The sequence below is a fragment of the Carcharhinus amblyrhynchos genome, chromosome 11, assembly GCF_965287045.1.
Source record: "Carcharhinus amblyrhynchos chromosome 11, sCarAmb.v2.hapA, whole genome shotgun sequence".
NCBI lineage: Eukaryota > Metazoa > Chordata > Chondrichthyes > Carcharhiniformes > Carcharhinidae > Carcharhinus > Carcharhinus amblyrhynchos.
Window position 1 is genome coordinate 51,519,156 of NC_137334.1, and position 13,696 is coordinate 51,532,851.

Sequence of the window (13,696 nt, forward strand, 5' to 3'; positions counted from 1 at the left end):
TTAGAATTTGGCATTTTTTTCCCACCACAATGAGGCAAATGGCATAGATGCCTTTAAGCGGAAGTTAGGTAAGCACATGAAAGAGAAAGGAATTGAGGTAATGTTGATGGGGTTTGATGAAGAAGGGTGGAAAGAGGTTGTGTGGAGCATAAATACTGGGTTGGGTCAGGTGGGCCAATTAACCTGTTCCTATGATGTAATTACTATACAATATAAATCATTGACTTCCAGTGACTCCTATTTAAAAGTTTCATCTTTGTTTTTAAATGTATTCATGATATTGCTTCCCCATCTCTTCTAAAACAATTGCCACTCCACCCTAAACTAAGCATTCCTCCGACTCTGGCCTCATGCAATCCCTCATCCCTTGCCCCATATGCAGCCACCTTGGCTCTATAATCTGGAATTCCCTTCTTAAAACTCTTTTATGAGTTGAAGTTTACAGAGGACATTAAAGTCCAGCGGGGCTGATAGCTAAAGTTAAAGTGTTGAAGTTTATTTATCAGTCACAAGTAGGCTTACATTCACAATACTTTGAAGTTACTGTGAAAATCTCCTAGTCGCCACACTCTGGTGCCTGTTCGGGTACACTGAGGGAGAATTTAGCATGGTCAATCCACCTAACCTGCACATCTTTGGACCAGAGCACCTGGAGGAAACCCACGCAGACACAGGGAGAATGTGCAAACACCACACAGTGGCCTAAGCTGGGAATCGAACCTGAGTCCTTGGTGCTGTGAGACAACAGTGCTAACCACTGTGCCACCATGCCACTTAGCGTGAGGTAATCCTGCTCTGATGACAGAATCTGGGGGAGGGGGTGGGGAGAGACTTTTTTTTTCTGCTGGCAAACATTTAAGAGGCTGCCATTGTCCAGTTTATGGGGTGGGGAGGGGTTGTGGTGGCGGCTTGGCAATACCCTTGTGAACTATGGCATACCTATAAAGGAGGCCCACTCCAGAACCTGCTAGGATGCCATCAGGGTTTATCTGTCAGTTTCCCCATGTGGTAGCAGGCTCTCCCAACGTGGGCAAGCTGCCCCCAGGAGCAGGAAGTGGCCGTTAATTAACCACCTGAGTGACTTAATTGGTTGTCTAATGGGTGGCAGCCTACCAAAATTCTCACCACTAACAAGATGCCATGGCCATGGATAGATGTCAGGCTTCCCTCCCAAAGCTTTCTCCTGCTGTATCAATACCCCCCATCTCTATCCTAATGGCCCTATAACTTCTTTCCCTTATCCCTCAGTTTATTAGATTTAGTTTAATTGTTTGTCCATTGTGCTCAAAAGAGTACAACTTGTTTTCCACTTTTACAACCCTCCTTAAAATCTACTTTGTTGATCAAGCCTTTGGTTGTCCCTCGTGAATTCTCAATCTTTGAATTGGATCCTTTTTTTTTGTCAGATTGCAATACTCTGAAGCATTTGACATTTTTTTGCTATATTAAACATGCAAAACAAATGCAAGGTGGCATTGTTATCAACTTATTACTTCTGAGCTAGCAGAGGAATATATACAGAGGTTTCTGACATACTTTGACATTAGAGACTTGAAACCATTTATTTTGTCTCTGTACTTATTTGTGCTACAACAAAAGTTTAGAAAATTTAAAAGGCATCAAATTAGTATTAAGTACAATTATAACAAAATGAGAAAATGCATAACAAAATAAAATATTCAGAAGGAATAGCTATCTGACCAAAAAGTGAACACAAGTAAAGCAATATTTTTAATGGATCTCGCTGAAGTGTCAGAGTCTTGAAGGCTTATTGGTATTTTGCACATGCTATGAAAAGTCACATGCATATTTTCCCTGCGGCTGCAGCTCCATCACTTTAATATCATTATTTTATTTACTCCTTCAGTCACTGAGCAGCTAACACTTTTTTTCTAGATTGACGTAACAGTGGCAAGTGTCAGTTTAGTGGACTATTTATTGCAGGGTTGAGGATATTACCTGCCTCTTCATAATGAACAGAAATAGCAAAAACAACAGTATTTTCATGATAAATCGAGCCTGTAGGATATAATTTTATTGTAGCGTTCAGAAGACCATAACAAGATGTGAACTAGTGAGTAAGCACAGCTGTTTCTGCCCAAAATGTGTGGAATATTAAGACACAATGAACTGCCATTAACATTAGTGCAAAGGAATAACATTTCTTACTTTTTGGCTGGTATAAACCACTGTTTGTTGAAACATGAACATCTTGAGTAAAGCGCGTTGCATACCCTCAGTGCTGGGGTGTCAACCTGGAATAAATGTTCAACTCCTACAGTGGATTCATGAACCTCCTGATTCCGTGCTGATATTCCAAAGAGATGTAGCCAGTAGGTTTTTGAACTTCCTATGTATTTGCCAGTGAAATATTTGTTAAGATGGCAGAGATAATTGTTCATCGGGACCATGCAAAGTCAAAGAAAACATAGACATATGTTTAAGAACATTGGTGACTCAATGGGTAAAATTTTCTGCGCAGATAGCAGCAGGAATTGTGGCAGGTAAAGAAACAAGATTTGGCTGGAGGCATCAAGAAATCTCCTGACTTTCATGGCAGATTATAGACAGGTTGAGTGAGCGTCTCATCTCTGTTAGGAAGCCTATTTACACCTCGGGAATGCTCATTAAAAAACTGACCCACTAGAATCTTGTACCCCTTCCAAATTTAGTGTCAACTGCAGCAAGAATTCAAATAATCTGTTTGACAATTATATATAAATAGCATGCACCTGGTGAGGTAGACTCCTTCCTGCACTTCCAGGTCAGTAGATACCTTAGGTTCACACTATCATTGAGAGATATCGGCTGCCTGTCTCACATGTTGAGCACAAGGAAAGGGTGAGGCTAAGCCAGGCCTAGTGTGGGGAATCAAGGAGCAGAGTGAAAGAGCGAATGGATGTCCAGGTGTTATTCAAGTACAGTGCCTGTACACTGGAGCCAATGAAGTGATGGCAGAGAGGAGCACACTCTGCCATGAGCTTCTCGCCAATGAATAATTAATGAGCCGAACAACACAGGGGTTTTTCTGTTCAGCCACCCTACTCTCTAGTGGAAATTACTCCGACTTTAGCTTCTACCGCTGGGCCTAGTCTCTGGAATGGAAAATTTTGCCCAATGTGTGAAAACCTTGCCAAGTTGTTTGCAAAAAGGGAAAGTTAGATACAGAAGTCAGAGCAACTGAAAAAGGCGAGCATACTGCTTTTGACCACTTTATGGTCGCCTTTGTGGTGCTCCACATGATGGTGTCCTTTGTGAAGGTACTTGTGCAGGCGTGCTTTGTGTCCTGGAAGCATGCAGGCTGGACAAGCAATCTCTAAAGGTAATTAGACAGTCATTGTGCCCAGTGGGTCCAGTTAATGCTCTTTCATAACTGCATCAGGCAAAGCAAGTGTTCAGCTGCAGGAGGAACCTGCCAATTGCATTATTGATAGGAATTCAAGAGGCTTCAAGGCAATTTAGACAAGTTGATTGAATGGGCAAATACATGGCAGATGCAATATTACATGGATAAGTGTGAAGTTATAAGAACATAAGAACATAAGAAATAGGAGCAGGAGTAGGCCAACTAGCCCTTCGAGCCTGCCCCGCCTTTCAATAAGATCATGGCTGATCTGTCGTGGCTCAGTTCCACATTCCCGCCCTCTCCCCATAACCCTTAATCCCCTCTCTTATCAAAAACCCATCAACCCGCGTCTTAAAAATGTTTAGCGAGGCAGCCTCCACCATTTCAACGGGCAGAGAATTCCAGAGATTCACCACCCGTTGAGTGAAGAAGTTCCTCCTCAACTCTGTTCTAAACCGCCCCCCCTTTATCTTGAGGCTATGCCCCCTAGTCCTACTGTCCTTTCTGAGCGGGAAGAGTCTCTCCACCTCTATCCTATCCATCCCATTCATCATCTTATACGTCTCAATGAGATCTCCCCTCATTCTTCTAAACTCTAACGAGTACAAGCCTAATCTATTCAGCCTCTCCTCATAGCTCAACCCCCTCAACTCCGGCATCAGCCTAGTAAACCTCCTCTGCACTCCCTCCAAGGCTAAAATATCCTTGCGTAAGTACGGCGCCCAAAACTGCACACAGTACTCCAGCTGCGGCCTCACCAATGCCCTATACAGCCGCAGCAAGACCTCCCTACTTTTATATTCAATCCCCCTCGCGATGAAGGCCAGCATCCCATTCGCCTTCCTGACCACCTGCTGCACCTGCAAGCTGGGTTTTTGCGACTCATGCACAAGGACCCCGAGGTCCCTCTGCACCGTCGCCTGCTGCAGTTTTTCTCCACGTAAGTAATAATCCTTCCTACCATTATTCCTACCAAAGTGGACCACCTCGCATTTGCCAACATTAAATTCCATTTGCCATTTCCTGGCCCATTCGCCCAGCCTATCTAGATCCTTCTGTAGACTCTCCACACCCTCCGCACAATTTGCCTTTCCACCAATTTTTCCACCAAATTATCCACTTTGGTGGGAAAAACAGGTTGGCAGAGTATTATTTAACTGATGATACATTGAGAAGTGTTGAATGGACAGCACAAATCAAATCGACAGAAATACTTTAGAAGACAAGTGTCCCTTATTTCTTAATTAATACTCTGTCCAAGAGTTAAGCTACAATAGGGGGCCTGTGAACTACAGATTGCTTTGACCTTTTTTATTACGTATCTCCATCCAATCTGATTTTGCTTCCTACTTTTTGTTATTACCCCGACCTTACATTATCCTTAATAATCAAGGTTACTGATCCCAAACCCCTCCACTGTGTCCTTTTTCATTTTCTCTGCCTTTTTGAAATATCGTGCAACCTTGAGTATTTAATTCCTAACCTTGTTCACCATGCAAGTCTCTGTAATGTCAATTAGATCAAAAACTAACTCTGTTTATGCCTTAATTCATTTACTTTGCGATGAATGCTTTGTTTAGTCAGATAAAGAACCTTATAATTTTAACTTTTTAACCATTATTCCCTGATTTGACCTTATTCACTGATGCACCATTAATCTTTGTTTCTTCCAGCCACACTCTGCCTATTTTTATCCAAATCACTGCGCTGTTCTTTGACCTTGACTTTTCTCTTTAGATCTATCAATTTCCCCTCATTTAACTCTTCCCATCCCCTCCCTTTTGAGGTTAAAGCCCAATATACAGCTCCAGTTAATTGATTTGCCAGGATACCAGTCCCAGTCTAATTTAAATACAGTTGGAACAACGATCTCTTTCCCCAGTCTTGTACCAGAGCCCCATGAGTCGAAAGCCCTGTCTCCCACACCATTCTCTGATCCATGTGCTAAATTCTCTGATCTTTTTGAGCCTTTGTCAATTTGTATATGGTTCACTTAGTCATTCGGAAATGATTACCTTTGGGGTTATGCTCTTTAGTTTGGGCCATATCTTCTCAAAATCTCTCAGTTGATCCTGATTTCTTAGCAATAGTTGCTATATGAAGCAAATCAACTGGATTCCACTCCGACTGTTCTCTAGAACGAAGGACGTGTGTTAACTTTGGAATGGGGGAGGCAACACAACCTTAAGAATTCCTGTTTGCAGCTGTAGAAAACAGTATATTGCCCTGACTATACTGCACCGTAAAGCTCCCGCATTCCTTTTCACTCTCTTGGCTTGAATGCACTATGATGTCATGGTGAATTTGCTCATCCACCCAGGCAGCAAGGAACTCATCCGTTTTGGATAAGGGAACATAAGAACATAAGAAATAGGAGCAGGAGTAGGCCATCTAGCCCTTCGAGCCTGCCCCGCCATTCAGTAAGATCATGGCTGATCTGTCGTGGCTCAGTTCCACATTCCCGCCCTCTCCCCATAACCCTTAATCCCCTCTCTTATCAAAAACCCATCAACCCGCGTCTTAAAAATATTTAGCGAGGTAGCCTCCACCACTTCAACGGGCAGAGAATTCCAGAGATTCACCACCCTTTGAGTGAAGAAGTTCCTCCTCAACTCCGTTCTAAACCGCCCCCCCTTTATCTTGAGGCTGTGCCCCCTAGTCCTACTATCCTTTCTGAGCGGGAAGAGTCTCTCCACCTCTATCCTATCCATCCCATTCATCATCTTATACGTCTCAATGAGATCTCCCCTCATTCTTCTAAACTCTAACGAGTACAAGCCTAGTTTATTCAGCCTCTCCTCATAGCTCAACCCCCTCAACTCCGGCATCAGCCTCGTAAACCTCCTCTGCACTCCCTCCAAGGCCAAAATATCCTTGCGTAAGTACGGCGCCCAAAACTGCACACAGTACTCCAGCTGCGGCCTCACCAATGCCCTATACAGCCACAGCAAGATCCCCCTACTTTTATATTCAATCCCCCTCGCTATGAAGGCCAGCATGCCATTCGCCTTCCTGATCACCTGCTGCACCTGCAAGCTGGGTTTTTGCGACTCATGCACAAGGACCCCAAGGTCCCTCTGCACCGTCGCCTGCTGCAGTTTTTCGCCACGTAAGTGATAATCCTTCCTACCATTATTCCTACCAAAGTGGACCACCTCGCACTTGCCAACATTAAATTCCATTTGCCATTTCCTGGCCCATTCTCCCAGCCTATCTAGATCCTTCTGTAGACTCTCCACACCCTCTGCACAGTTTGCCGTTCCACCAATCTTGATGTCATCAGCAAATTTCGACACCCTACACTCGGTTTCCTTCTCCAGATCATCTATATAAATGGTAAATAGCTGAGGCCCCAGCACCGACCCCTGAGGCACTCCACTAGTCACCATCCGCCAATCCGAATAGCAGCCATTGACCCCCACTCTCTGCCTCCTATTTGACAACCAATCCTTTATCCACGCTAACATCCTACCCCCAACTCCCTGTCCCTTGACCTTCTGCAATAACCTCCTGTGAGGTACCTTGTCAAACGCCTTCTGAAAATCCAGAAAGACTACATCCACCGGCTCTCCTCTATCCACCGCCCTAGACACATCCTCATAGAACTCCAGTAAATTTGTCAGACACGACTTCCCTTTAACGAAACCGTGCTGCGTCTGCTCTATCAAGCAATTCCTCTCAAGATGCCTCGCTATTTCCTCCTTGATGACGGATTCTAACATTTTACCTACAACAGACGTTAAACTAACCGGCCTATAATTCCCTGCCTTTTGCCTGGCACCCTTCTTAAACAACGGCGTAACATTAGCCGCTTTCCAATTTTCCGGCACTTCCCTGGAATCCAGCGACGTCTGGAAAATAACCACCAAGGCATCCACTATCACCTCCGCCATTTTTTTCAGACCCTCGGATGCATTCCATCCGGTCCTGGAGACTTGTCCACAATCAGTCCCTCCAGTCTGTCGAGCACCTCCTCTCTAGTAACAGTAATGTCGTTAACACCCTCCAGTCCTACCACCTTTCCATCTCTAACACCCGACAAATTATTCACGTCCTCCTCCGTGAAGACAGAAACAAAAAAGTTATTCAGGACCTCAGCCATATCCCCATCCCCTACCACTAAGTCCCCCTTCTCATCCTCTAAGGGACCAACGTTCACCCTAGCCAGCCTCTTCCTTTTTATATATTTATAAAAACTCTTGCTATCCTTTTTTATATTAAGCGCAAGCCCAGCTTCATAGTTTCTCCTACCCTTCTTTATCATCTTCTTTGTCAATCTTTGTTGACATTTAAACCTCTCCCAATCCTCTTCTCGCCCACTACTCTTTGCTACTCTAAACGCCTCCGCTTTTAATTTAACACTTTCCTTCACCTCCTTCGTTATCCACGGCTTATTACCTCTCCTCCTACTGTCCTTTTTGACCATCGGAATAAATTTCTGCTGAGCACCAAGAAAGATCTCCTTAAAGATCCTCCACTGGAAGGCTGAGATTCCCTTATATCCCTGACACCCAATTACACTCCCTGTCCATGACCACTGAACAGATCTGTGCCACTTCTTAACCTAAGGGGTGTGACTGTCTGTTGGACCATCCACGGTGTAGGAAATGTGCCTTTATCCTCCAACAATGGAAGTGGAGGTTGTGCAAGATGCCAATCAGCTCACCGGAGGAGGCAACAGATGAGCTGCAAAAGTTTTCAATACGTTAATCAGATGTGACAAAATAAACGCACTAACCCAGGTTTTGCATGATTTTGAACAAAGTTACGAGTTTGACAAACTGAAAAGAAACCTAAAAGTCTTGAGGAGGACATAGATAAGTTAATGCAGTCAGACAAATACAGTTTTGCAATGGAAGCGCATAACGAAAATGAGATTTAATTGAGGTTTTCAGCAATTATGAAGGGTGTTGAAAGAACATAAGAACTAGGAGCAGAAGTAGGCCATATGGCCCCTTGAGCCTGCTCCGCCATTCAATAAGATCATGGCTGATCTTTTTGTGGACTCAGCTCCACTTACCCACCTGCTCACCATAACCCTGAATTCCTTTACTGTTCAAAAATTTATCTGTCCTTGCCTTAAAAACATTCAATGAGGTAGCCTCATCTGTGGCAGGGAATTCCACAGATTCACAACCCACTGTGTGAAGAAATTCCTCCTCAATTCAGTCCTTAATCTGCTTCCCTTTATTTTAAGGCTATGTCCCCTAGTTCTAGTTTCAGCCGCCAATGGAAACAACTTCCCTGCTTCTATCTTGTCTATTCCCTTCATAATCTTATGTTTCTGTAAGCTCTCCCCGCATTCTTCTGAATTCCAATGAGGGTAGCCTCAGTCTACTCAGTCTCTCTTCATAAACCAATCCTCTCAACTCCGGAATCAGTGTAGTGAGTTGCAGAGTCAATAAGCCAAGATCTTGAATTTTTTTTTTAAATTCTTGCCTGGGGTGTGAGTGTTACTGGCAAGGTTAGCATTTGTTGCCCATCCCTAATTACCACTGAGAATGAAGAGAATAAGCCAAGATGTTAAGACAGCATTTCATTGCACTGGTTTTGGAGCATGCGTTGCCTTGTCATAGGGAATGTGTTATGACCCCACCTGATGTTACTATTGACTAAGTAAAATCCCATGGTGGAACCCAACTTGATAGATCCTACCTTTTATTTTGTGTTTCAATACATGGAAGGCAGCTGCTGAATAGAGTCACAAGAGTCAGCTGATGAATTTTTAACAAAAGAATAAAACATTTATTAAACAAGAAAAGATTAACACTATCCTTCATCCCAACTCGTACTTTTATAGATATATAAGGATAACACAAGGATAAGGATAACGCAAGCTACAAAACCAATCTAATACTGACATGTTCTCAGTAAATACATAGTCCTTGTAAAGCAAGAGGCAAAATGAGGTCAGACACCCACAGAATCCAAGTGACAGATGCCACCCAAAACAACTTTTACAGATTTCTCAGAAATACCCTGAGATGCTTGTCACACCATGGGCCAACTGATCTCACTAGAACTCTGCGTTCCACTTGAGCGCTTACAACCTCTGCTCTCAAAGAACATGCCTTGGCATTTTCTCCCAAAAGACTTTTTCTCTTGGATGTCTTCACAAAGGATCCACCTCCAGGATTTCAACCTCTCTTTTGCCACTTGCATTCAAGCTTCCACACAATCTCTCAGATACCCAGCTGCCAACAGAACACCATAGCTTCACAGGCCTGTAGTAAGGAATCTGTTCCTTAGCTTGGGACTTTTTTTTGTCTCATTTCACTGCCCTCCCTGTACTGTAGTGAGTTACTAACTTTCTGGTCATCTTGCATGATAGAAGTGTAGAATCCCTACAGGACAGAAGGAGGCCATTTGGCCCATTGAGCCTGCATCAACAACAATCCCACCCAGGCCCTAACCCTATAACCCCATGTATTTACTCTGCTAATCCCCCTGACCATAAGGATGAATTTACCATGGCCAATCAACCTACCCTGCACATCTTTGGAGTGTGGGAGGAAACCCACGCAGGCACATGCAAATTCCACACAGCCATGTGAGGCCGGAATTGAACCCGGCGTTGTGAAACAGCACTGCTAACTACTGAGCTGCCACTGGCTTCTCACAAGCTTACGTTATCCCAAGTCTGCACTTTTCTCTGTCTTTTAACTTAGAGCCTTGTTGTTCCTTACTCTCAGCTAGGCTGAACAGGAATCGTTCTTCTGAATCCTGTTCCTTGTTCCTTGAGTTCACGGTCTTCCAAGAACTTCCTTCTGTCTGATTCCCTGGTTCCTTGGATTTTTCTGTTCTTCAGTTTGGGACTGGCTTTCTGACGACTCTCACTGCCCTCCCTACATTGGCAGTGTTTGTGAAATCGTGCCTCCAACTGCACTGACTCTCAACCAAACTAACTGCTTTGCTATCTCTCTGGGTCCCTGGATGCTGGGCAACAGCCTTTTTTGTACTCTTTGTGTTTTAGAGTAGTAAAAAAATCATTAAAATGTCGGCATTTAAACCAACCCACTGACTTACAGGCAATTTTTAAAAATAAAACCAAAACTTAAAGCTATACCTTATATACAGCACACGAGTGTAAGTATATATTACTTAAAAATCATATCTGTTTCCTAACAAGTGCATAAAGCAGGGAATATTATAGTTGTTAAATAATAACTTTATATGTATGTGAAGCAAAGCAAGATAGAGTGCACGGGAAAAATAAAGCATTTGGATCAATTTTGAATTACTGTAGGAAAGAAGCAAGATCAGCACAGTGGACAGAATAGTATTTTCTGTCCTTTGGACTTTCAGAGTTCTAACGTAAAAGTTGATAATATGCTGTCTATACTAATTGAATATTACTAACTCTAGGCATTTTGTTTATAAAACAGATGTAAACAGTCAAAATGATGAATAAGAACCAAATGGCTCATGGGCTAATGATAACAAAGCATGTGGATCCAACTAATTTCTAGTCCTATATCACAAGGAAAAGTGATTAATTATAGCTTTATTTAGGAAGATGTTTCGAAAAACTCTGGAATCTTTTTAGATGTGCTGATATTCCTCCATTTGCTACCTTTTAAAGACCAGTTTTGGATTTATATATAAATTCTTGATGCACTTATTTTCTCTCCTGCTTCTCTACATTTTGATGATATCCTGTTATGGGCAGCAAGAGTGGCACAGTGGTTAGCACACCTGTCTCACAGTGCCAGAGACCTGGGTTCAATTCCCAGCTTGAGTCACTGTCTGTGTGGAGTCTGCATGTTCTCCCCATGACTGCATGGGTTTCCTCCAGGTGCTCTGATTTCCTCCCACAGTCCGAAAGGTGTGCTGGTTAGATGCATTGGCCATGCTAAATTCTGTCAGCATACCCAAACGGGCACCGGAGTGTGGGGACTAGGGGATTTTCACAGTAATTTCATTGTAGTGTTAATGTGAGCCTACTTCTGACACTAATAAATAAATTTAAACTCTATTAGCAAAATCTTTCTTTTATTTTTCTCAGTGTAATAATAAAACTAGAATGCATACTTTGCATTTGTATGGAATATAAGGTGTAACAATGAAAGTCTGGTTAAGGCATAGTAAACTTTATAATAACATAGAACATAGAACAGTACAGCACAGTACAAGCCCTTCAGCCCTTGATGTTGTGCCAAGCTTTGTCTGAAACCAAGATCAAGCTCTCCCACTCCCTATCATTCTGGTGGGCTCCATGTTCCTATCCAGTAACCACTTGAAAGTTCCTAAAGTGTCCGACAGACAGCCCATTCCACACCCCAACCACAGTCTGAGTAAAGAACCTACCTCGGACATCCTTCCTATATCTCCCACCCTGAATCTTATAGTTATGCCCCCTAATAACAGCTATGTCCACCTGTGGAAATAGTCTCTGAACGTCCATTCTATCCATCCCCCTCATCACCTTATAAGTGTCTATTAAGCCACCTCTCATCCTCCTTCGCTCTAAAGAGAAAAGCCCAAGCTCCCCCAATCTTTCCTCATAAGACCTACCCTCCAAACCAGGCAGCATTCTGGTAAATCTCCTCTGCACTCTCTCCAATGCTTCCACATCCTCCTTATAGTGAGGTGACCAGAACTGCACACAGTATTCCACATGTGGTCACACCAAGGCCCTGTACAGTTGCAGCATAACCCCACGGCTCTTAAACTTAAACCCCCTGTTAATAAACGCTAACACACTATAGGCCTTCTTCATGGCTCCGTCCACTTGAGTGGCGACCTTCAGAGATCTGTAAATATGAACCCCAAGATCTCTCTGTTCTTCCACGTTCCTCAAAACCCTGCCATTGGCTCTGTAATCCACATTCAAATTTGTCGTACCAAAATGAATAATACGCCATAATATAAAATTACTTTTAACAGAAAGAGCACACAAAACCCTTTTTGCAGTGATGTATTTTATTTCAGATTTGCTGAAATACATTGTTGCTCTCATTTCCATACTAGATTTATTTGTTGTCAAGGAGGAAAGTAAGAATTGACTATTTGATGAAATTTCTGAATTCATAATGATGCACAGAATAAACTGCTGTTGTTCTGCAGATTTTTTTTTTGTTCTTGAATCACTTATTTTGAAATTTTTCTCTGCAGATTTTCTGAAGAAGCCTTTAGAGAATTACGTTAAGAATTTACAAGTTCCAGTGAAGATAATTAGAATGGAACAACGCTCTGGGTTGATTCGTGCCAGGCTCCGGGGTGCAGCTGCCTCAAAGGGCCAGGTCATTACTTTTTTAGATGCACATTGTGAATGCACTGTTGGCTGGCTCGAGCCCCTGCTGGCGAGAATAAAAGAAAACAGGTATATGGTGCCGATCTAACCATTAGAAAAGAATAATATGTCTGCCGCTTGTGCTTTTATTTGAAACTACCTTTTTGAATCTTATTTCATGACAAAACAAACCCCTATCTCAGTTATTGTCCCATGGGTCAGAAAAGTAGATTTTGTTCGTAGAAAGACATATGAAATAACTCCTTCGAGGCTGGCGTCCCTTCACCGGATTTTCTTTATTTACAAACTCAGTTCCACTCCTAAGAGTGCTTCAGGTACAAAGTCAGAATCCGGAGTGTCAGTAGCCCTGACACTCCTCAATGTAAACACAGATGAGACTCCCTGATAGAGCAAGGCATTATTGCCTCAGTCAGGGAGCTCATACTCCGAGAGCCATCTTCATGGGTCTCGTTGAGGTGATTAAAACATGGCAATGCGTTTTTCTTGCATTTGTGGAATGTTACCCGGTCCTGATTTGGGCTTAAGCTGAGAATAAATGGTTCTTTCAGTTCCATTTTCTAAGATTACCAACATTTGAAATATAACGTAATGGATATCTATTTTTGAAACTTCCTTACATGTCCTTCTACCTTTAAATCGAAACTCCACCTTGGTTGCTGTTAAAGAGCCATAACATGCAAAATATTTGAAGAATTTCAGTGTACATTTGGTTGAAATTATTTGGTTTGAGAAAGATGTGCGAAGGATGATTTTGACTGAAGTAATCCTTCCAGAGGAACTGATGGGAATATATCTGTCATTGGTGCATTTGTTTACAAAGAGAACAAACTGAAAATGGTTGTTCAGTAACAGCAGTTGTATTGAATTACATTAATTTGCCCTAATATTAAACCAAACATCTGGCAGAACAGGGTTAAAAAACAAACATTGCTAAAATGAGAGAATTACCAAGTGAAGCTTTTCATGTAATGTTTTTATCTTAGCTTTTCTGGATGTACTGTTTGTTCAAATGTTGCTCCCTATTTAAAGTAGTTAATAATCTAACCAAACAAAACCAACAAAGGTTATTTTTACTTTAAAAAAATGTAATTTTATCC

General features: G+C 42.5%; 1 protein-coding gene across 3 annotated transcripts in view; it reads left to right on the forward strand.

Moving 5' to 3' along the window:
• galnt13 (polypeptide N-acetylgalactosaminyltransferase 13) overlaps positions 1-13,696 on the forward strand; it is a 439,485-nt gene that overhangs the window by 292,304 nt on the left and 133,485 nt on the right. For all 3 annotated transcript variants that reach the window (XM_080198243.1, XM_080198244.1, XM_080198245.1), the window contains one exon: positions 12,461-12,668. In XM_080198243.1, the coding sequence (XP_080054369.1) occupies positions 12,461-12,668 (208 nt within the window). The remainder of the gene's footprint in view (positions 1-12,460; positions 12,669-13,696) is intronic.